At 38.3% G+C, this 25277-nt stretch overlaps 1 protein-coding gene across 5 annotated transcripts in view; it reads right to left on the bottom strand.

The window, feature by feature from the left end:
- Window positions 1-19902, bottom strand: part of HACL1 (2-hydroxyacyl-CoA lyase 1) — a 41554-nt gene extending 21652 nt beyond the window's left edge. The window contains exons 1-11 of one of the 5 annotated variants that reach the window (XM_065876590.1): window positions 19483-19902; window positions 19226-19330; window positions 16987-17027; window positions 15600-15680; window positions 14442-14514; window positions 13063-13140; window positions 11990-12084; window positions 10294-10406; window positions 6431-6566; window positions 2447-2552; window positions 173-256 (exon numbers count right to left, since the gene is read on the bottom strand). In XM_065876590.1, the coding sequence (XP_065732662.1) occupies window positions 173-256; window positions 2447-2552; window positions 6431-6566; window positions 10294-10406; window positions 11990-12084; window positions 13063-13140; window positions 14442-14514; window positions 15600-15680; window positions 16987-17027; window positions 19226-19330; window positions 19483-19572 (1002 nt within the window). In that variant the 5' untranslated portion in view covers window positions 19573-19902. The remainder of the gene's footprint in view (window positions 1-172; window positions 257-2446; window positions 2553-6430; window positions 6567-10293; window positions 10407-11989; window positions 12085-13062; window positions 13141-14441; window positions 14515-15599; window positions 15681-16986; window positions 17028-19225; window positions 19331-19482) is intronic. The other 4 variants (XM_065876589.1, XM_065876592.1, XM_065876591.1 and 1 more) reach the window with 4 other exon arrangements.
- Window positions 19903-25277: the final 5375 nt, after the last annotated feature.

The following is a 25277-nucleotide window of genomic DNA, read 5'->3' as shown; positions in this document are numbered from 1 at the left end:
TGAATTTACCAAGTTCCATAGTTATACTTAAGAATAGCTTTACATCATAAATTTTATTTAAAATAGATATTAATAGACCTGTCACCAAGTGAATCAAGATTTAAACATTTTCAAGAACTGACTTCCCTAAAGACCAAGCCACATAAACTAAAACCCAGGCAAAAGCTCTCACCTGTTTAGTGACAGCATTTATGTCTCCTAGCAAGGTCACAGCAGGTCTTACATTATTCCCCAACTCTTCTGCACAGATATCAACCTAAAAAAGAGGCAAGGCTAAAGAACAAACTGTGTTTATTCTTAAAAATCTTAAAGAGTTAAGACAGTAAATGGACTGTGCATGTTACACATAAGCATATGATTAAGATTTGATATTCAAGAAGTTCCTTGATAAAAGTATAAATCCGCGGAACTATATGAGTATCATAGCTAGTATAGAAACCTCACTATCATCACTTCAAGAAGTAAAACTGCTGTGTCAGTTAGGCTTGAACATTTAAAATTTTATTAAACCTTGTGTAATTGTTCATTTAAAAAAAAGAAACCTCACTATCTTCTTTCATTTTAAAATCTACTCCGGGGACTTTCCTGGTGGCGCAGTGGTTAAGAATCCACCTGCCAATGCAGGGGGATGTGGGTTCGAGCCCTGGCCTGGGAAGATCCCACATGCCAAGGAGCAACTAAGCCCATGGGGCACAACTACAGATCCTGCGCTCTAGAGCCCGTGAGCCACAACTACTGAGCCCACGTGCCACAACTACTGAGCCTGCGTGCCACACCTACTGAAGCCCACGCGCCTAGAGCCCGTGCTCTGCAATGAGAAGCCACCGCAGTGAGAAGCCCGCACACCGCAACGAAGAGTAGCCCCCGCTCGCCGCAACTAGAGAAAGCCCGTGTGCAGCAACGAAGACCCAACACAGCCAAAAATAAATAAATAAAAATTAAAAAAAAAAATCTCTGTAGAACTTTACTATTGTTCCACTATACTCACAGGAATGCATTTGACTTGATCAATTACAGTTTTGAATGTAATGAATAATAAGGTTCTACTTAATTACCCTGGAATTCTTATTCAGAGCAGGAGTTCTCAAATTTCAGCATATATCAGAACCTCCCGGTAGGCCTCTTAAGCCACAGACTGCAAGAATCCACCTCAGAGTTTCTGACCTCAAGAGGTCTGGGGTGGGGCCCAAAAATATACATTTCTAACAGGTTTCCCAGGAGGTGCTGATGCTGCTGGTCCAGGAACCACATTTTGAGACCCACTCCCAGGGAATGGCATGATTTCATCCTATTTACTCAGAAGCTCCATTTCTGGATGGCCATGGGCAAGTGAAAACAGCTTCTTGAGGAAAAGTAATTTAGGCACCCCAAAGGGGATGCACTTCATTCTGTAATCAAGAGGCAGCATCCTCCAGTACAATCCAGGTCTTGCTTGTTTGTGGTTTTAGTTTTCAATGGTCCCTATTAGAAGTTGACTTAGGAAGTAAAAGGTAAGCAGGGAGAAAACAGCAATTGCAGTGAGGCCATTAAAATACCTTTACACAATCTGTGTAGGGCAAACAGGTTTCTGGGAAGTACCTTTCACATCAGTAAGGAAACTGGTTTATAAAGAGGGGTCATAAAGATACAAGAGCTTATTCCAAACACATAGTTTTAGCAACATTGCTTAGATATTTCCATCCAAAGGGTGTTTGACGGTTTTGGAATCTAAAAGAATAACTTGATCCCTAACAATGCTGAATGTTTTGTTCTAATCTACCTCCTACTTGAACCTCTTTTGTCTACCTTTAAATATACTTGAACTATGAAGAAGAGCCAAATTATGCTTTTCAAACTATTGAAAACTTGATTTTGAAAGGTTTTCTGGTTAGCAGTAAAGTGGTACATTATGTTTCATAGGCTTGAAAAGGCAGCTTACTTTGGCACCTGTAATTATGCCAGACAATTTATAAAATTCTACTTTTGTAAAAAGGGAAACAGTTCTTTACAAAAGCCGAGAAGAAAGTGGAGCTGATAATGGCTGAGAGAACAATAAACTACACATAGCTCTGATTTTAAATCTCTCCTTTTAGGACTTCCCTGGTGGCACAGTGGTTAAGAATCCGCCTGCCAATACAGGGGACGTGGGTTTGAGCCCTGGTCCGGGAAGATCCCACATGCCAAGGAGCAACTAAGCCCATGTGCCACAACTAATGAGCCTGAGCTCTACAGCCTGCGAGCCACAACTACTGAGCCTGCGTACAACTCCTGAAGCCTGTGGCCTAGAGCCTGTGCTCCACGACAAGAGAAGCCACTGCAATGAGAAGCCCGCGCACCGCAATGAAGAGTAGCCCGTGCACCGCAATGAAGAGTAGCCCCCGCTCACCACAACTAGAGAAAGCCCAAGTGCAGCAATGAAGACCCAAAAATCAATCAATCAATCAATTAACCTCTCCTCTTTGAGTACCTGGATAAACTTCACATCTGGCTGATATCTTGGAGGCAGTCCAAAATGTAAAATCCAATTTAATCTGGCACCAAATAACACAATTACATCAGCAAATTGCAAAGCCCTATTAAAAAGAAAAATCTGATATAACAAAAGGGATATCTACATTCTTATTTGAATTATTCTAAAGTATTTGGAAAAGTCTAAATAAATTGGATCTTGCACTGTTCTTGAGAATCAGCTTATACGGTAAATTTCATCTTTCAAACTGAAATAATTTATGAAGCCATTCTATTTAAATGGTAATCCAAAAGATGAAATAAGTAGAAAATACTACCATAAGACTTTATCTATAACATTTATTACTTTTTTATCATTAGAAAAATTAATATAAGTATACTGTAGATAATCTGGAAAAGCAGAAAAGTATAAAGAAAAAGCCAAAATTTCCCAATAATACTATCAACTTATAAACTATTATTAGTATCCTGGCACAATTTCATCTAGTCTTTTTTTCTATGCATGTGTATTTTTATATAGTTGAGCTTATACACTAAATGTCTCATGCGCTTTTGCTTATCATAAATGTTTTCCTTTATCATTAAGTTCTTCTTAAATACAAATTTTAAAGGCTACACATTTTGTTGAACACAAATTTATTTCACCTCTTCTCAAATGCTGGATATTTTTCTTTGTTATTAACAGTACTGGGTTGCACATCTTTATTTGAATCTTAATATATACTTCATATTGATTCCTTGAAGCAGGTATTTTTATGATGATTGATTCACTTTCCCCAACTGCTTTAAAAAAATATTACACCAAGTATATTTCTAACAGTTTTATATATCTCAGTATTTTTGTCAATATAACTTCAATTTTTTGATATTTACTTTGATATCTACTCTGATATTAATAACCCTTGCTTTCCTTTTGTTTACCTCATACATCTTTGCTTGCTTTTACACTGTATCATTTTGTTTCAGATGTGGCTCTAATGATGCATACAACTGTCATTATTATTGATCCAATTGAAATGTCATGCCTTTTTCCAGGATAATTTTTATTATAATAACTGCCGTGGGTTTTCTTTCTTCTACTTCTTGGCTATTTCCCATTTTTCTTATCTTTTGCCCAAAGAGGATCTGTTTTGGTTTTTTTTTTTTTTGCTTTTATCTTCTGCAGTGGCTTATGCTATTTTTCACAGAAATTCAGTTATTATTTCAACTATATAGTCAAAAAAGCTATGCTCATATACTGTTTTGGTCCTGTGGGACCCAATTTAATTAACAGATAAAAACTGAAAATGGGGGCTTCCCTGGTGGCAGTGGTTGAGAGTCCGCCTGCCAATGCAGGGGACGTGGGTTCGTGCCCCGGTCCGGGAAGATCCTACATGCTGCGGAGCGGCTGGGCCCGTGAGCCATGGCCACTGAGCCTGTGCATCCGGAGACTATGCTCCGCAACGGGAGAGGCCACAACAGTGAGAGGCCTGCGTACCACAAAAAAAACCACAAAAAAAAACAAAAAAAACCTGAAAATGGAAGGACAGAGTTGCTTATAGATACTCCAAAACCCTTGAAATTGTTGATACAATTATTTATAGCCCCTTACAACCTTTTTTATGTTATTAATGTCATCAATATTATCTTCTTAAAATTCAACAGGAATGAAGATAAACTTCAGCTCAACCCAAGTTAAAGTATATTAAAAGAAAAAAACAGTGTAATAATTAATTTGGCTACTGTACAATGTATACTGATATGAAAAAAGTAAACATATAAGCTTATTAAAATAGCATTAAATGAGCAACATTAAAGATTGAACAGCAAACATGACATTTAAAAACCCCTCAAAATTAATTTAGTGTGTGCATGACAACATGAAAATTACCAAATGTAGAACAGTGGTAAACTGTGGAGAGGGAGGGAAGAAGTGGGATCAGGTAAGATATGCAGGGACTACAAACAAATCTGTAATTTTTTGTTTCTTAAAAAAAAAACCTTAAAGCAACAACATATTACTTAATATTATATTTGATAAAGTTGAGTGATGGTTACATAGTGCTCATTGAATTACTCTCTCATTTGTATATTTATAATATTTCATAATAAAGAAATTAAAAGAAAAAATACATGGTTTATCAGGAAGTGTGTTTTAAAAAGTTAAAAAGAAGAGGGGCTTCCCTGGCAGTCCAGTGGATAAGACTCCAAGCTCCCACTGCAGGGGGTGTGGGTTTGATCCCTGCTTGGGGACTAAGATGCCGCATGTGGCAGGGCAAAAAAAAAAAAACAACAGTAAAAAGAATGAGGTGAAGTCAATTAGGAAAAAAAAAAATCTGAGACTTCCAGTGCCAGCCAAGGCTGGGTAATCCCACTCCAGCCAAGCTCTCCCACTGATACAGTGGAAACTCTGAACCAAGTATAAAAAGCAACTACTTGAGGCTTCTGAAAAGTAAACAACAGTAGGTGGACTGGGATGAGATCAAAGAAGTGACCCATGCAGGCGGTGAGTTTTTAAGGTTTTCCCCTCTTTTATCTCTTCGCTTTGATTCAGAGCAGTCCTAGTTGCAGAACTAAAGGAAAGCAAAAACTTGGAGAGAAACCGTGTCTTTTTGGCCAGAAGATCAGTAAAAGGGACCGTGCATGCCTGAGAGCATGGGGGGAAAGCTCCAAAATTTTCTTTTTCTCTATTTCTCTCTCACAGCTGTGCTCTGAGGGCAGCACAGTGGCATTGTGGTAAGTCCTAAGCAGCTAAAATCCCAAGAGAAACTTCATTTTTCAGGCAAGAGGAACTGGGAAAAGGGGCCCCTGTGGTCTGGAGAGTATGGGGGCATCCCCCTTATCTTTCATCTTTCTTTTTTTTCCTGCCACTTTGCCTCAAAGGCAGCACCTGTTGTGTGGTACGATAAGGTAGCAGCAAGGGCCAGGAAAAGGGACTCTGGGAAATGGGTGGGCTATGTCTTAAGAGAGAAAAGGAATCCCTAGGTCTGGATATGAACCAGCATGTTTGTATCCAGAACTGGGGCTGGGGCTCACCCCTGGGCTGGGCATGTGTGGACAGATCCAAAGGAGCATAGCAAAGGCTTTGGAAATCAACTGACCCTGGAACCATGCTCACAGTGAGTGAGTCAGAACCTGCACTCTGAATCTAACCAAGCTAACTGCTTGCTACAACAAACAAACAAAATCAGCATTCTACAGAGGATTTTGGTATGACCTAGAATCTCACAACACAGTATTCAAAATTCTAGGACACAATCCAAAACTACTCAAAACACAAAGAACCAGAAAAATTCCAATTTCAAAAGAGAATATAATGAATAGATGCCAATTGTACTGATGACCCAGATGTTAGAATCAGTAAACACATACTTTAAATCAGCTATTATAACTATGTTCCATAAGGTAAACAAAAATACTCTTGAAATAAATGGGAAGATAAATGTTCTCAGCAGAGAAACAGAACATATAAAGTAGACAAAAGGAGTAAAAAGAATTAAACAGTTATTCAGGGACCTATGGGAGAATATCAACATGCCTATTATTTGTGTTACTCCAGAAAGGAGAAAGAGATTGGTGTAGAAAAAAATATTTGAAGAAATAATGGCCAGAAACTTTCCAAATTTGGTGAAAGGTATCAATGTACAGATTCAAGAAGATTAGAGAAACCCAAACAGGATAAACTAAAAGTAAATCGTGTCCAGACACATCATAATCAAACTGAGAAACAAAGATAAAAGAAAATTCTGGAAGGAGCCACAGAAAGACAACTACATTGGCGGACAGAGATTCTCATGACTACAGATTTCTCATCTGAAACCATGAGAGTCAGGAGATAGAGTACAACATCTTTAAAGTGTTGAAAAGTCTGAAAAGAAACAGATGTGCTTAAAATTATGTGATTCTTTCAGAACTTCTCCGAGATTCATTAAAGTCACAAAACAATTTAAATTAGCCTGGAATCTGCCAAGCCATTGTATTTAAAATCTGGAGCGCCACGTACCTGGATCTGGCAGCACCTACACAGTTTGGATGGTTGTCAGGGATAACACCCTTTCCCATGGGGGTGGGCAGAAATGGCAATTTACATTGCTCCACCAACTTCCTGATACTCTCCTCTGCACGCGCATAAGCAGCACCTACAAGAAATTGAAATGTATTGGACAAGTCAGTTAAGCTCCAGACACTGTGACCCTTAAAATAGTTCATGTGAAACTGCTTTTAGAACTTCTCAAACATTCTCCTGCTCAGGGCTTAAACTCAAAACAAATTGTGACTATGGTTTTTGTTTGTTTTTTGGCCATGCTGCGCAGCATGTGGGATCTTAGTTCCCCGACCAGGGATCAAACCTGTGCCCCTGCAGTGGAAGCACAGAGTCTTAACCACTGGACCACCAGGGAAGTCCTGTGACTATGGTTTTTATCTTTGGTATTTTAAAATGTTCAAGAAGGCAATAGTTCTAATTTCCCCCCCAAGTAATATTATCAATTATTCTGAAAGATGTCTACCCCTAAACAAAAGCTGCACTTCACACCTCTTGCTGCTCTTAATTGTCAGTTCTATGCTACCTTCCTACTGGATTACTACTCACAATTCCCCGGACACACATCTACTGGTAGGTGCAGGTAGGAGAGGAAGGACTCTGCCCTGACAGGGAAGAGCAACTTCACACTTTGCTCCCCACCACCAGCTAACCAGGACTGCACCGTCATCTAGTCTGTGTATGGAAATTCTAACAAGGGGTCTACGTTTCTAAAGCTCTGTAGATCGCTTCATAGGCTCTATAATCCTGTGATCACAACCGGACTAACTCGAATGGGTCACATCATTTGTTTTTACAGTTGTGTGCCTGCAGAATAACCATATGCTTTATGCCCTCAATGGCACTGAAAACAACTTACTGTTTGAATATAGAAATGATTTCGAGGGAGATGCAAGAGGGAAGAGATATGGGAACATATGTATATGTATAACTGATTCACTTTGTTATAAAGCAGAAACTAACACACAATTGTAAAGCAATTATACTCCAATAAATATGTTTTAAAAAAAAAGAAATGATTTCGTTTCTAATGTCATCAAGGCCATCGTTTTAGCTATTTAACTTTATGCTCTTTCTCAGGATTAGTAGAATATTACTCCATATCCAGAAGTTATAATTCTCTACTGAGTCTCAGTAAATAGTATAGTATGTTCAGATTCAATTTAATGCTCCCTACTATAAAACTACCTTAGAATCTTTTGTCATCCACGTAGGATGAAAAATAATCCCTTTTTTTTAATCCAGAAAGTTTCCTTATATTCTCCTTCTTGCCTCAATATTTGTCCATTCAGTTCCCTCTTCCTGGAATGCGTGGGTTCTCTGCACTCAGTGACCGGTCACCCATTATTTCAAGGGGTGGCTACAGCATCATCTCTTCTGAACGGTCTTTCCACACCACCTACACAAGAACATTGTTGCTGCTTCCCCTGGGAATCCACCTCAGCTCTCTACAAACACCCCACTTATTTGTGACCAGGTCTGTCTACTTATAAGTAGGAACCATTATTTCTCTATATATCCCACAAATGTTTTCTATAATCCCTGCCTTATCATAAGGACTCATTAAATGGTGGTTAAAGGAAGTACAAAAACTAGCATCCACTGAGCTCTTTCTATTATTTCGTTGTTTAATTTTAACAGTACTGTTGAGGTAGCTAATCTCTATTTTACAAGTGAGGTAACTGAGACTCAAAGCAGTTTTTGCCAAGGTCACAGAGCTAATATATCACATAGCTGTACACAACTCAGCTCTGACTTCAATTTTTTTCTGTTGTCCACCATTTTTACTAAAACTGTTTTTAGTTTCTATGTAGTTATCTCCTAAGTAGTTGATAAATGACTAGCATGGTCATAGATGATTCATAGCCCCTTTAGGTCTAGAACATATAATGGATACTATAATAAATTGCTGACATGCGTATAAATTGGTACAATACCTTGGAGAAAGAAATTGGACAATATGTTCCAAAGGCCTTAAAATATGAATACATTTTAACTTAATTAATTTTCTTTCTGGGAATCTATCTTATATCCTAAATATGGAAAAAGCTTTAAGTACAAACGAGTCTGTTGCAGCTATTCTAAACACAAACAAAAACTGGCAAAGATTTAAATATTTGCCAGTAAAGTATTAGTATATACATGAACGGACATTAAAAATTATATTTGGGAAAAAAATTTAAGACCATGAGAACATGTTATTCTAACATTAAATGAATTAAGTATAATACGAAACTGTCTAATAGAGTGGTCATTTGACCCAGCAACCCCACTCCTAGGTACGTACTGAAGAGAACTGAAAACATACATCCACACAAACATTTGTACATGAATGTTCATAGCACCATTTTTCACAGTAGTTCAAAAGTGGAAACATCCCGAATGTCCATCAACTATGAATGGATTAAATTAAATGTGGTATGTCCATACAATGAAATAATAACAATAATAACTATGAATTATATTTATTATATTATATATAATTATAGTAAATATATTATCATTATTATTCAGCAATAAAAAGAAATGATGTACTGATACATGCTACAACGTGGATGAACCTTGAAAACATTACGCTAAATCAAAAAGGTCAGTCACAAAGGACCATACATTATACGATTCTATTTAAAAGAAGTGTCCAAACAGGCAAATCTATAGAGACAGAAAATAGATTCACGGTTGCCTGGGGCAGAGGGCTAAGGAGGTTTGGGGTGACAGCTAAGGGATGTGGGATTTGGGGGAGGGTAATAACAATATTCTAAAATTGATTGTGGTGATAGATGCACAACTTTGTAAATATACCAAAAGATATTAGATTGTATACTTTAAAAAAAACTGTCTAGGGCTTCCCTGGTGGCGCAGTGGTTGAGAGTCCATCTGCCGATGCAGGGGACACGGGTTCGTGCCCCGGTCCGGGAAGATCCCACATGCCGCGGAGCGGCTAGGCCCGTGAGCCATGGCTGCTGAGCCTGTGCGTCCGGAGCCTGTGCTCCACAATGGGAGAGCCCACAACAGTGAGAGGCCCGCATACTGCAAAAAATAAATAAATAAAAAACTGTCTATACAGTATGATCACAAGGTATAAAATATACATGCAAAAAGGAATACAAAAGTACTACATGTTAAAATGATCTTCTTTGGATGAAGGGATTTCTTCTTTCTAATCTACTGGATTTTCCAAATTTTTAATAATATTCATGTGTAATCTTCATAATGGAAAGAAACACATTTTATTCATAAGAAATGTAATAGGGACTTCCCTGGTGGTGCAGTGGTTAAGAATTCGCCTGCCAATGCAGGGGACACGGGTTCGATCCCTGGTCTAGGAAGATCCCACATGCCAAGGAGCAACTAAGCCTGTGTGCCACAACCACTTAAGCCTGTGTGCCTAGAGCCCACGAGCCACAACTACTGAGCCCACGTGCCAGAACTACTGAAGCCCGTGCACCAAGAGCCCATGACCTGCAACTAGAGAAGCCACCACAATGAGAAGCCTGTACACCACAACGAAGAGTAGCCCCCGCTCGACACAACTAGAGAAAGCCCACGTTCAGCAACGAAGACCCAACGCAGCCAAAAATAAATAAAATAAATAAACTAAATAAATTTACAAAAAAAGAAAGAAATGTAATAGGTGATATTCCAGGCATTCTAGAATAATTCTATGATTTCAAAACTAATAAATAATGCTAAATGAATAAAGAGAATTTTTATTCCAATTTCAAACATTAGAGCCAATGCTAATAAATAATGAAGACAATTTCTAAACAGAATCAGCATTCTTTTGAAAGCCTAGCAAGATTTAGAGTTCCATTCAATGCTACCTTTCCCGATGATAAGAAGGGGCTGTTTGGCATTCCTAATAACAGATGCTGCCATATATACAGCAGAGCTTTCTGCCATACTAACAGGAGGTGGCATGCAGCACTCCACGTACCTGGAAATAAAGAGCTCTGTTAATTAGGAGGCCAACTTTTAAACTTTTTTATTGTGAAAATATCAAATACAGAAAAAGGTAGAAAAAATAGTATAATAAACTCCATATGCCCACCCTGTAAATTCAACTACTAATATTTTACCACATTTGCTTCACACATACACACATAAATATACATATACATTTCTTCCTAAACCATTTGACAGTAGATTACCACAGCAAGACTTAAAAATTAAAAGATAAGGACTTTCTCCCATATAACCATAATATCCTTATCATGCCTGGTAAATTAATATTTATTCCCTAAGATCATCTAACAACCAAAGGAGCAATTCACTGACAGGAAATCTGAATTAATGGCTTCACACTGTGGTAGTAGTTGTTGTTGTTGTAGTAATAATAAAAAAACATACTAAAAGTTAATATTTCATACCTACTATGTGCCATTTATCCGTATTTAATTTTCAAAATAATGAGATTAGGTATTACCATTATCTTTGTTTCACTACTGTGAAAAAAAAAAACTCAAAAAGTAGGTAACTTGCCTGGGGTCCCCAGATGGCATGTGGCAAAGGCTGGATTGAAATCGGTTTTTCTGTCTCCAAAGTCCATGCTTTTAACTACCTCACTATATTTCCACTCATTGAGTAAGTCAATATTTTAGTATCACAATATGCATTAGTAAAAGAAATATTAAATATTAAAACTGTCATAGTTAAGTATTTCTAGACACCAACTCCTCAGTGTTTTAGTTCATTTATCCTAATTAATAAACATCATACTGTACAAAACTTGGACATATAATACCAAAAAAGGACATCCAAATCTTTACAAAAATTTTAAAGAAGGCTTACAGAGTTAACTTACCTAAGGCACATCTCCCCCCAGCCCCAATAATATTATTTTGATTGTCATGTTCAGGTATTATGAAGAATAGATGTCCTTTTTGTCTGACTCTCCCAAATGAAAACCTCTACTTGGTATCCTGAGTGAACAGAAATGCCCACTGTCTCTCTGTAGTCACTAGGTCCATGACAGCAAGAATGCGCTAAATGGTACTCAGGGTGATGCAGTAACCCAAGTACCCATCCTTACCAGGAGTGACTTAGATACCAGTTTGTTGTACTTATTGTTCACTCAGTGTTTATTTATGGAATAAGGGAACTTGGCAAATCATAGTAACATCTGGTGTTGAAATTTTTTATGCTGAGTTCTTACTAGAACTATTTGAAAATTACTATTTTTCAATAGTCACTTCAACTCTTGGTTTATACCATGAAGACGCTAAGTAACCATACTACATGAGGATTAGTTTTTAATGGTTACTGAAAGAATAATTTCAAATGAGGAGTTTGGGAAGCTCCAAGTATTTGATTTAGTAATTAAACCCCAAAATAATTCCTAAATAATGCCATTTTAATTAAGAGAATTAAGCCCTTTGGCCAGGATTCAGTTTAATTACTAAATCTTCAAAAGTTAAGACAAATTGAAGATTAACTTATAAACTGCTAGGTAAATTCTTTTTAAAAGGTAAGCATTATGGTAACACAATTAAGAAAGAACTCCAGTTAACTATTACTCACCTTACAGAGTTCACATTCACCTGGAGGTTCACAAAATCTGCAGGTATGTCAACATAGCAAGCACCTGGACGACCATAAATACTGCTTCTCACTGCCTAAGTTCATTACAAATGGAAGAAAATATTTAAAAAATCTCAATCCTTTTTATCACATTCCACTCAAAGATAATTTAAAATTGTGAAATGAACACTATTTTTATTTTTCTCAACATCCTTAGTTGATGCAACATCCTTAGAAGTAACCAATTTTAATTACATTGAAATGCCCTCTATTGGTTCTATATATTTTAAAAGATATTTTTGTTTAAAAGGGGAGAGAGAAAAAAATACACACTTAGGGCTTTAAAATTCATTTTCTATTACACTTTAGTCCTAGAAATTATCTACTAGGTTCTGCCTTCCAAGTCTTTACTTTATAACAGTACTTTCACCTGCTTCCTAATCCTAATGATTTAGCAAAGGTTTCAGAAACTGTGATGTTGTAACATGTATCAAATGGTTTCTATAACACATGGTTTTTGAAACAGCTTAAAAGTAACTTCACATATAAAACTAACTTATAATACGCTGTTTAATCAACTAAGAGATGGTCTTACATTAATACTAATATAAGTACTAATTTTCAAAAACTTAAAGTAAATTTAAGTAATAATACTTAAATAATTTAAGTAATAAGACTTAAATAATTTAAGTAATAAGTACTAATTTTCAAAAATTTAAGTAATAATACTTAATAATATAAGTATTATTTTCAAAAATAATCTTGCAAAAGTATAAGAGAAAGGGTACCCAGGGTTTCATTATATCCTTCTTTTTATTTTTCCATAATTTAAAAAAATTTTAAAAACTAAAGTAGAGGGGAAAATTTTTCCAAAATAATTAATTTTATCGGTTTCTTTAATTAAGTTAATGACAGTGAATATTAAAATGTACATAGCTATTTATCAATATCATTGCTAACTGCCTGAATATATTCCAAATTGCTACTCATTCTATGGAGAATAAAAGTAACACAGGTAACAAGCAATTGAGAAAAACCAGCTGACTTGGAGAGCTTGTAATTAAATACTGTACCTTTTCAATAATAGAGGGAATAGCTTCTATGCTACTTGGCCGGGCAGAGAACTTGCTATATAATCTACAAGCTTCAACCTATATGCGAAAAGAAAATCACTTAAAATTCAGCTCATGTATCATATTACTCTTCTGAAAGATGACAAAATGTTAAGCCATTACTTTCTAATATGTTTAGAGGCAAGATGGAGAAAAATGCATTACCTAGATTGCTTCTTAAAAGCCTATTCAGGGGCTTCCCTGGTGGCGCAGTGGTTGAGAATCTGCCTGCTAATGCAGGGGACACGGGTTCGAGCCCTGATCTGGGAGGATCCCACATGCCACAGAGCAACTAGGCCTGTGAGCCACAACTACTGAGCCTGCGCGTCTGGAGCCTGTGCTCCACAACAAGAGAGGCCGCGACAGTGAGAGGCCCACGCACCGCGATGAAAAGTGGCCCCCGCTCACCACAACTAGAGAAAGCCCTCGCAACAGAAACGAAGACCCAACACAGCCAAAAATAAATAAATTAATTAATAAACTCCTACCCCCAACATCTTCTTAAAAGAGAAAAAAAAAGCCTATTCAAAGTACAACCAAATCTCTGCCTTGGTGTGATTCAGGAAGAAAATCAAAACAAGACACAATTTTCATTTCTTAGATTGGCAAACATAAAAAAGTTAGATAATACCCAGCATCTATCATAATACAAGAAAACAGGCACTCTCATAAACTCTGGTGAGAATATAAATAGGAAGGGAAGTTGACAATGTCTCCTAAAAATGTAAGTATATCCTTGGACCCAGAAATTCTAAAGCCAGGAATACACAACTTCATCTGTTATATCTCATTACAATAATAATCTATTTTTACATTTCTGCCAGTTTTCCTGTTATATATTTTGTTGTTATGCCGTTTGACATAAATTCAGTAGTGTTAATTTTTCACTGCTTAATGTACTTTGAAGCATTGTATATTCAATAGAAACTGTTTCTCTTAATACATTTTGATATAAAATCTACTTAACAGTTGGTAGTCTTAGTCCCACAGGTATGAGTAGGAGTTTTCCTCTCAACTTTTCTCTTCCTCAAAGTCTGATAGTCCCAAACCATTTTTATTCCTGCATTTTCTTGACTCTTTGAAGAGATTATTTTCAGAGTTTAAATTTCTGTCAAAAAGGTGTATTTCTTGGAAGATTGCTCCTAAACAGAGCCTAAGCTTTCTTAATAACCACACTGAGAGTTTCTTGTAGTTGAGGAAAATCACCTTTAAAATATCTCAGGTACTTTTATTTTAATTGTTTATTTTGCAGACAGGAGTTTTAATTTCTTCTCCATAAATCTTAATGGAGTATACTTACGTTACTAAAATGATAGAGGGAAGATCTTAGAGTTGGGTACCTGAGGAAACTCCTGGAAGGCCCCCATTGTTTCCTGACTTCTTTCAGAGGAACCACCAATCACAATCAAGGGCCTGAAATATTAATTTTTTTAAAAGAGAATTACAAATGAGATCAACATGTAAAGTACTCAGCAAGTACCCAATAAATAATAAACACTCAATGAATGTTAAAAAAGAGAGAAAGAGAGAGAATTACATTTTCCCTTAAAAACTGCCAATTTAGAAAGATTTAGGAAACAACTTGGTGTGAGAGAACACTTCCTCAATTTTGGAAAAATCTGTAATTTGTGGTAAATATTTTTCCTCCATGCCCCTCTCTCCCCTGCCTCTTTTGGATACTGATACCTCTGGGTGTGATGATGTAAAATGAATTGTTATGCTCTTCCTATTATTCTTGAAATTAAGAGAAGAAAAAAACTTTTGTCACACTTTCCTAAATGAGTCTATTTGGAAATGGCAGAATGAAAAATATTCCTCAGCAATAAAATTCTTATGCTTTGGGGAGAAATAAAAAAGATACAGCAAAGTTAAAGTTACTCAAAAATTATCAGACACTAAAGTAGATAAGAAAGAGAAAGTGTAGGAAGGACGAAAGAAAAGAAGTCAAACCCTAAAAAGTAGGAAACACATGGCAAGAAAGAAAACAATGTCCTTCCCACAGGAAATTTAAACATTTTATGAACTAATCAAAACATATCCCCCTTTAACATGATCTTATGAGTAAAGAACCAGAGATGGGATTAAGGGCAAGAGCAACTAATCTGCTTATAAAGCCAACTCAATAAATATAAGATTTCAATTGTCCTGCTAGTTATGCAAGACAAGGTGAAAAATTAAATACATTCTTGCATATTGAACTGGGATCTTTAATAAACAGTTCTTCACTTAAAGAGACTTATACACACATTCACACACATATATATATAGATAGATAGATATGGAATATACACATATTTATTCCAAAATATTAACAGTCTTTTTTTCTAGGTAAAAGAGCTGTTGATTTTTTTTTCTTATTTTCTTCCTAACTCTCTTAATTTTTCACTAAGCCATTTCCTTAAGCACCTGACCCCTGGTCTTCCCACCACAGATCAGTGGTTGCTCCACTAGGTAAAATCATGCATTGAGGTTTTTAAGAAAATGTTTTAAGTAATTACCAACAGTTCATGTTTGCATTTGCCATACCACCCAAAGCATGGATGAGACCTGGGCCAGAAACAACAAGGCAAACTCCCGGCCTAAAAGCAAAACAGAATTAATTTTATTAAAAGCAGGTCAAATGCAACACTTGATTCATATCACTTTAGGGTGAAATGTCACCTTCTTGAACTTCAAAGGCAGGATATATAGATCTTTACTACAACTGTAAAACAATTATTAGAATATTTTTTTAATTAGAATAAAAAAGGTTATATCAGTCTTCCTGCAAGAAATAAGGTACCTACCATCCTCACACTGTATTTCACTAACCTCTTTATACTTTGCTCCTATTATATTTGGGCTAAATCAAGTTGACTGCATACAGAAGCAAATTTTTGACTACTGAGTACATTTCTATATGGAAAAAACGTGTTTTTTAAAATTTTCTTAACAAATATATAATGTAAATTGTTCTTTGCCAGGAAGTAATTCTGAAATGTAGTGCTCTGCCCCAATTTTTTAAATTGAACTTGAAAGCTTTACCCTAGATGACTTTCTAAGCTTAAAGCACTGAAAAAAAGGTATCTCCATATAATTCAACTTGCCATTTTCAATTTATACAGTAATTTCTTAAGAACCTCTATTTAAGACAGCCTTTAAATTGGTGCAGCCACTGTGAAAAACAGTATGGAGGTTCCTCAAAAAACTAAAAATAGAACTACCATACAATCCAGCAATTCCACTCTGGGTATTTATCAGAAGAAAACAAAAACACTAATTCCGAAAGATCTATGTACCCCTATGTTCATGCAGCACTATTTACAACAGCCAAGATATGGAAGCAACCTCAGTGCCCATCCATGGATGAATGGATAGAGAAGATGTGATTGATACACACACACACTGAAATATTACTCAGCCATAAAAAAGAATGAAATCTTGCCATCTGTGTCGACATGGATGGACTCGGAGAATATTATGCTTAGTGAAATAAGTTAGATAGAGAAAACCAAATACCATATGATTTCACTTATATGTGGACTCTTAAAAACAAAACAATGAACAGAAAATAAACTCAGAGACAGAGAAAAAACTGGTGGTTGCCAGAGGGGAGGTGTGTGGAGGAATGGATAAAATAGGTGAAGGGGATTAAGAGGTACAGACTGCCAGCTATAAAATACGTAAGTCATCGGGATGAAATGTACAGCATAGGAGCACAGTTAATAATATTTTAACAACTTTATATGGTGATAGATGGGAACTGGTCTTATGGTGGTGACCATTTCATAATGTATAAAAATACTGAATCACTATGCTGTACACCTAAAGCTAATATAATACTGTATGTTAATTATAACTCAGTTTAAAAAAAGAAGTTGAGATAAAACATAGACTTGAGTTTACCTGCCTGTCAGATATCCAACCGCAGAGGCAGCATAACAAGCCTACAAAGAAGAAACACTGGGACTTAAGCATTTTGGGACTCTTATAGTATTAAATTGTATTAAGTAATAAGTATTATTATTATACATGTATAAAGTATGTATATAATAATTCACTCTCAAGTAAGGGGGAATTAGAACATTTTTCATTCTTACAAGTAATGTTCTACCTATAAATTTTAAATAATGGTTTAAACATCTAATTCTAATTTTTAGTTTTTCAAGGAATTTGTCCATATCATCTAGTTTATTCATAATATCATCTTATAATTGCTTAAACGTCTGCAGGATCAATAGGAATGTCCTCTTTTTTATTCCTAACATTGATAATTTGTAGTTTTTCTCTTTTATTCTTCATCAGTCTTGCTAGGGATTTACCAAATTTATTAATCTTTTCAAAGAACCAATTTTTGGATTTGTTGATTTTTCTCTATTGTTTCTTTGTTTTCTCTTCCATTGATTTCTGCTTTTTTAAAAAAAATAAATTTATTTATTTTTGGCTGTGTTGGGTCTTCATTGCCATGCGTGGGCTTTCTCTAGTTGCGGTGAGCGGGGGCTACTCTTCCTTGCAGCGCGTGGGCTTCTCATTGTTGTGGCTTCTCTTGTTGCGGAGCACGGGCTGTAGGCACACAGGCTTCAGTAGTTGTGTCACGTGGGCTCAGTAGCTGTGGCTTGCAGGCTCTAGAGCTCAGGCTCAGTAGTTGTGGCACATGGGCTTACTTGCTCTGCAGCATGTGGGATCTTCCTGGGCCAGGGCTCAAACCCGTGTCCCTTGCATTGGCAGGCAGATTCTTAACCACTGTGCCACCAGGGAAGCCCAATTCCTGCTTTTGTACTTATTACTTTACTACTTTCAGTTTGGGTTTACCTTGGTTTTCTTTTTCTAGCTTCTTAATATGTAAGCTTAGAGCACTGATTTTTGATCTTCTTTACTAAGTATAGATTCATTTAAAACTATTTCCTCTAAGAACTGCTTTAGCTATAGCTTACATGTTTGAGATCTCATCTTCTCATCATCATTCAATTCAAAATGTTTTCCATTTTCCATTGTGATTTCTTCTTCACCCCACTGGTTATTTAGGGTCCATGGTGACATCCCCTTTTTCACCCCTGACACTGGTAATTTGTATTTTTTCTCTTTTATTCTTAATCAGTCTGCTGTGAAGGTTATTGATTTTATTAATCTTTTCAAATATTTACAAAGGATTCAAACATACTGAATTTCCAAATGTTTGGGGATTTTCTATCTTTCTGTAATTGAATTCCAGTTTATTTCCATATGGTCAGGTCACATATACTGTTTGTTTCCAATCCTTGGAGATTTGTTGAAATTTCCTTCATGGCCTTCATATGGTTAGTTTTTATGTTTAAACTGCACTTCAGCTCACTATAGGAAGACAAGGAAGGTGCTAAATTAAATACAAGATAATCTGGAAAAATGCTAAATGCCCTTTAGGAAGAAATGAGACTGGGTTGGCAAAATGTCCTAACTTCCTTTCTTGCGCTTCCAAATAAGCCTCCGAGAAGGGTGGCAAGGTAATGAGGTGGAATGAGCACTGGACTGGGGCTTAGGACACCTCTGGAGTCCAATCACGGCTTTACCATTTGTGATACCTGTCACTTTGCAGAGCCACCTACTATACAACATGAGACTTGGCCTTCACCCATTCACCTTGCAGGTACTACCGGACCTCCTATCAAGTGCAGGCTCTACCTACGCACTGGGGATACAGATGTGTCAAGAAAAAATAATATCCGTGACCCCCTGAAGCTCAGAGCCTACTAGGGAAGTCAGACCGGACAAATAATACACAGACACATAATAATAGTTAGTTACAGAGTGAAGATCAGGGGACAGGATTCAGACCAGGTAAATGTCCCTGCCAATTCTGACACTCTAGACTGGGCAGAGTACAATACTGTATACTGTAAGAGCATGGACTCCAGACCCAGAATACCTAAGTTCAAATCCTGGCTCTGCCAATACCAGCTGCCTCCTTGAGCAAGTTTCTTAACCCCTCTGGGTCTCACTTTTCTCATTTGTAACTAGGATTAACAATGGTTCTTGCCTCCTAGGATTGTTGTGATTGATACGTGTAAAGTATTAGAGGCGAGATAAGCGGCGACTGTCCGCAGTGAAAATTTGCCATTATTATTACTCATCCCCAATGTTGTATTCGGCTCTCCAAGTCCATACTTACCGCCTGCTCGTTCCTCATCCCGATGTATCTGATGCCCACCTCCTGGGCAGCAAGGGCGATTTCGGTCACCGGGATGCCTACGATGCCAAACATGTAATTCACATCCTGTGGGCCAAGAACAGAGAAATGAGGGCGCTAAAAGGAAAACCTCCAGCAAAGCTCCCCCCGCCCTCCCCGCCGCTCTCCCGTTTCCAAGACAACGTCTCGGCCCCCGTCGGCCGCCGTAAGAGCCTTTCAATCAGGAAGGTCCAGCACACCTGTGTTTTCAGGGCCTGGGCGACGACTTTAGCACCAGACACCAGCCTCTCGCGTCCGTCGCTGCGCTCTGCCAAGTTACTTTCCGACATCTTGCCCCTGAAGTTCGAGGCCCTCTCGCAGTGGACAGCAGGCTGACGCGAAGTCACCCAGCCAAACCAACGCCGGAGACACCAACTGTGGGGCCGCTTCTCTGAGTGAGGAGGAGGGCGACCCAACGCTTTAAACGGCGAAGAGGAGAAGGCGGGGCTGAAACCAGCCCGCTCGGGATGAGGTGAGATGTAAACACACTCTCTCTCCTGCCACAACCAGGCCCTTTTCCCGGGCCTTCCATTCACGGCCGGCAGAGTATCAGGAGGAGGCGGGACTAGCTGGAGGCGGAGGCCTGTGCCGAGCAGGTGAGAGGTCGAACCGCGGAGGGCTGTCGCCTTGGTCCACCACCCGGAGGCATTTCGAGACTGCGTAAGGCGGGTGGTACTTACGCAGAGTCCGGGCGGAAGGGGGCTAGGGGCTTGGGCAGAAGGGGACGTTGCGCGCGCTCCCGGCCCCGCCCCCGGCCTCGGGGCTCTGGGGGCTGCGGGCTGGTTTCGCAAAGGCTGCTGGGATGCGGATGGCTGGAAGGGGCCGGTTGTACGGCGAGGTCGTTTTTGGGTTGCGTGGTCATTCTTCCGCGTCCCTTAGGTTCGAGGATTTGACTTACACGCGTTTTGATTTGTAAGCTCATATCTTTGTGGCTTTGCAGTCCGTGAAGATTAATACCCGTCAGTTAAATCCGTAAGCGGATGTGTACTCTACGTCGTGTCTTAGAGGAGGACACGGAATCTCCCAAGCGAGAGATAAAGTAACTTACCCAGAGCCATTGGACCAGACCGTGCTTCAGACTAACAATCTTGGGCTCTATTCACTGTTAAGCCCTTTGACCACAGGAGATAAGAGGAGCCCCTTGAGCCTAGTTACTTTTGACCGTTATTTTCTGTAACCCTTGCCAATAACCCTCCACTCTTGTCTTTACAGTCAGGAAATGGGGGGTGGGTTGTGATTGTTAAGAGTCAGTCCCTCACCACAACCAGCTCCTGCAGCTGAGAACCTTTTTTTTAAAAAAAAAGTTTGATTAAAAAAAGAAAATCAGTAGTTGATTTACAATGTGTTAATTTTTTCTGTACAGCAAAGTGATTCAGTTATACATATATATGAATTCTTTTTCTTTTCCATATTCTTTTCCATTGTGGTTTATCACAGGACGAGAACCTTTTAAAACACATTTTTGAGTGAAAAAATGGCCTTACAATGTGTGATTTATGAGGCTATGGCCTCAGGGTCATTAGACCATCTGCTCAGTAGCAAACAAAATCGCCAATGGTAAGGAAGAGTGGAACTTTAAATTTTTGACGATCTGGAGTGTTTTAAAGCAAAAAGACCAGTAATATGTGGAAAGTAAAAAAACAAGAAGAGAGAGGAGTGGGTCATGGGTAGTAAAATGAATGAAAAGCATTAGAAGTGAAAGGATTTCTAAAGCCAGTGGGACCTTCCAAAAAGGTTTCCCCTCGAATTTCAAGCCCTAATGCCCACCCTGGCCCCCTTGGATATGGGGGCCTAGCCTAAGGTAGTCCATCTAAGAGGGAGATTTCTTTGAAGTCTCAGAGTTCATCTGGAAAATAAATGCAGATCTTGCATTGTATTCCAGAATCTATCCATATTTTAATATAAAAGTGATCTTTTTATTGAGGTAAACATACACGTAAATGTACAGATCTTAAATGAGTTTTGACAATTGTATATACCTATGTAACCACCACCCAAAATACAAATGACATTTTAAAATATTTACCTGTGAAATAAAATTGACATTCCAGAAAGATGCACAGTGCTCTTTGTGTGGCTTTGAATAGTCCTTGGTACAGTGTCTCCTGTCCCTGTTTGAGAAGCATAGACCCTATACCTCTCTACCATGTGGGATTGTTTATATCAGTACCTGTATGACAGTTTCTATCCCCAAGCATCAGAATCACTAGGAAAGCTTTTTAAACAAACAGTTGCTTGGGCACTACCCCACATCTTCTGAATCAGCATCTTAAGACAAATTAGGCACCTGTATTTTTTTTAAAGCTGCTACCTAAATTTGATTTGCAGCCTGACTTGAGGACCACTGGCTCTGTACTCATGCTAGAGGCATGAGTTAATAATTAAATGTGTGATTGCCTTTTACCAAAAACTGTTGCTTAATTTGGATTTATGGGTTCAAGGCTGGTTTGACATCAGTAGCACAGACCATGTAGATGGCAGTTAGTCAGTTCATGTGGACTTGTGTTCAAAGAAAAACTGTGTTCTTCTGTCCCAAAAGAATCACTGACAGAATCACTCAGTATAAAGTGAGAAAACTAAAAAAAAAAAAAAAAATAAAGTGAGAAAACTAAACTATGAATTGGAACAAATCCCCTGAATTCAGAATAACCAATTGTGCAAAGGGACAAATTCTCAACTGACTGGACTCTGCCCTTTAGCAGAGGGAGTCGGTGAGACTGTTGAAATTTGCTTCACCTTACAGCTTTGAGTTCAGGGCCCAACATTCCATGGTTCACTTGGGTCTGATGATTCAGCAAAAGTGCTGAGAGTCTCACCCCAAGATTTGCAGGCACTTGGAGCAACTGCTTTCAATCCAACGGCAATGACAGGATTCCAGGATTCTTTTGTAACTTACCCAAGACCTTTTGTGCAGACGTTGTAAGCGTTAACCACATTCTTTATTTCATTGGTGGTAGGCATGGAATTTTATTTGTTTTGCCTTGTTTGTTTATTCGTGGAAAGAGGTCAAAGGAGGAGTAAGTCTAGGTTTTTTTTTAACAGAAAAGGCTAAAGTAATGATTACATGCTCTCCAGAGAGCATACTGGTTACTGTATTTGTGGGCTCTGGACCTGAGATTATGAGGGAGATATTTGGTGGCTTTCTTACATCTGGGCGAAGAGAACATCCAGGCAACCAGGTCATTTCCTTAGAGTTGCAAAATAATACCTGGAGAAAATATACTTGCTAAAGATTTAAAATAGGCAGCTTCTATAGTAACTTCTTAGGCCCCAGAATTATGTTTTAATGGGTAAACTAACTGCTATGAGGACATAAGTGACTTATGTCAAATGGCTTAGAAGTCATAACGTAGTATTTCTTCATATGCAAGTACTCCACACTCGGAGGTGGCCTGTGGCCCAGGGGTTGGTCAACCATCACATATGAAACATGGTATCAGTTTTAAAATGTTTTCTGTTTTCATTTGTTTCTTCTGTTTTGCTATCAGCTTTCATTACAGCCCCTTCCTTAAGCTTTTGTTTTTTAATAAATCTATTTATTTATTTATTGGCTGTGTTGGGTCTTGTTGCTGCCTGAGAGCTTTCTCTAGTTATGGCAAGCGGGGGCTTCTCATTGTGGTGGCTTCTCGTTGCGGAGCATGGGCTCTAGGCACATGGGCTTCAGTAGTTGTGGCACGTGGGCTCAGTAGTTATGGCTCATGGGCTCTAGAGTGCAGGCTCAGTAGTTGTGGCGCATGGGCTTAGTTGCTCCGTGACATGTGGGATCTTCCCAGACCAGGGCTTGAACCCATGTCCCCTGCATTGGCAGGTAGTTTCTCAACCACTGCACCACCAGGGAAGTCCCGATATTTTTTTAAATATATTTTTTATATACTTATATATATTTAAAGATGTCATTTATGACATCTTTCAGACACATGAATAAGAACAGAGATTAACACACACCCATGTGTCCAGCGCTAGCTTAAGAAACACTTAACAAATAGAACGAAACCCCTATTGTTTCCTTCCCCCATCACATCTCCTGCCCTGTGCCATAGAGGTAACCACTATCTTGAATTCGGTGTTTATAATTCCCACCTGTGCATTCTTTAGGTGATTGGCATTTAGGTTGTTTTAAGCTTTTTAGTGTTATAAACAGTTTTCTTTGAATATTCTTGCATGTCTCCTTGTGCACTTGTGTGAGTTTTTATGTATATGTATATAGCAGTGTTATCAGAGGGTAGGTTCTTAGCTCATAGCAGAAAGAATTCAGAGATGAGACAGGGAGGTCAAGAAAGCAAAGTGAGGATTTATTTAAGAGAAAGTATGCTCTCAAGGGGAGAGCAGCCAGTCTCAGGTGAGTAGCTGCACTGAGTTTCTTCAGCAAGCAGCTTTGTGGGGCATAGAAATGAAGGGGTGGAATATTCACTGGGGAGGGAAGGGGTGGGTTCATATTCCCTGATTTTCCTCCCAGCTCCACCTTCCCGAGGGGAGGAGGGATTTCTGTCCTTATTTAGCCTTGATCAGAAGTGTCATGACATTGGTGCATGATGAGTACTTCTTATCTGTGAGGCGAATTTTATTGTAATGACGGCATAGTGAGTGAAATGTTACATTCAGACACTGGAGATTCCCGCCTTTCCCCACCTTTCTTTGTCTACAGGACACTTAACACCCCCCAAATGTGTAGTTTCCTGTCGGTCTGGAGATTCCTGCTTTTCTTTGTCTGCCCAGGGACCCCCATTGTTTACAAGATATGTGGTTTCCTGCCATTTGGCCCCTGCCCCTCCTTCTCTGCTCCTATCTAGCTAACTGCTTGCTTTAACAGGGGTGGGTCATCATCAATTTTACTAGATATTACCAAATTGGTCTCAAAAGTTATTGTACCAATTTATACCCCTAACTTCTGTATATAAGAACTCCCCTTTCTCTGCACCCTCAATTGTGGAATTTAAAATTTTTTGCCAATTTGATGGTTGTGAAATGGATTTTCATTTCCATTTCTCTGACTACTAATGAAGATATCTAGGTATAGATTATATAGTTATATATTTGGATTTACCATTGGGATTTCTGCTGTGAGTTACCTGTTTATATCTTTTGTCCTTTATTGGATTGTTTATCTTTTTCTTATTTATCTGTACATGTTCTTTATATATCCTTGATACTTATTCTTCGTCTTTTAACTTTGTTTATAGTTACTTTTGAGGTACAAAATTTTGTGTCTTTTCGGTGTGTGGTCACAACTGACAATTTTGTTTCTCGGCTGTGGCGCACAGCTTGTGGGATCTTAGTTCCCCAACCAGGAATTGAACCCACGTCCCCTGCAGTGGAAGTGTGGAGTCCTAACCACTGGACCACCAGGGAATTCCCACAACTGACAATTCTTTTCCTTTATTTTATACTCTTTGTATCTTGCTTGAGAAAACTTTCCCTAAACTGAGGTTATACGGAGTTTTTTTTCGATATTTGCATTAAAAAGTTTAGTTTTTTTTATATTTAAGCCTCTTGGTCTACCTGAAATTGATTTATATATATGATGAGAAGTAGCAATCCAGGGTTTTTTCCATATAATATATATATCAATTAGACTTTGATGTGTAACTAACCACTCTAAAACTCAGTGACCTAAAGCAACCACCATTATTTAATTTATAATCCTGTGAGGCTGGGCTCAGCTGGGCTCCTTCATGTGTCTGTGATCAGTTGCTAGTCAGCTAGGTCACTCTGCCACTGAAAGTTGACCCCCGGTCCCCAGCGGTGGCAGGCTTATCCCCACTGTGCCATATATCTTTCATCATTCAGCAGGCTTCCCTGGGCTTCTTTTATTGGCAGCAGGTTGCAAAAGGGGACAAATCCTATGGCAGAAGCCTTTGTGTGCCCATGTTTGCTAACATCGCATTAGCCAAAGTAAGTTATAGGTAGAGCTCAGTCTCTGAGTGGGATGGCATTAATGTTACATGATAAAGGAAAATGAACACACAGAGAAGAATAATTGCTAGCCATTTTTATA

This window comes from Phocoena phocoena, chromosome 4, assembly GCF_963924675.1.
Source record: "Phocoena phocoena chromosome 4, mPhoPho1.1, whole genome shotgun sequence".
NCBI lineage: Eukaryota > Metazoa > Chordata > Mammalia > Artiodactyla > Phocoenidae > Phocoena > Phocoena phocoena.
The sequence above is the reverse complement of the archived record's forward strand: the minus strand, read 5'-3'. Positions and strand labels throughout refer to the sequence as shown.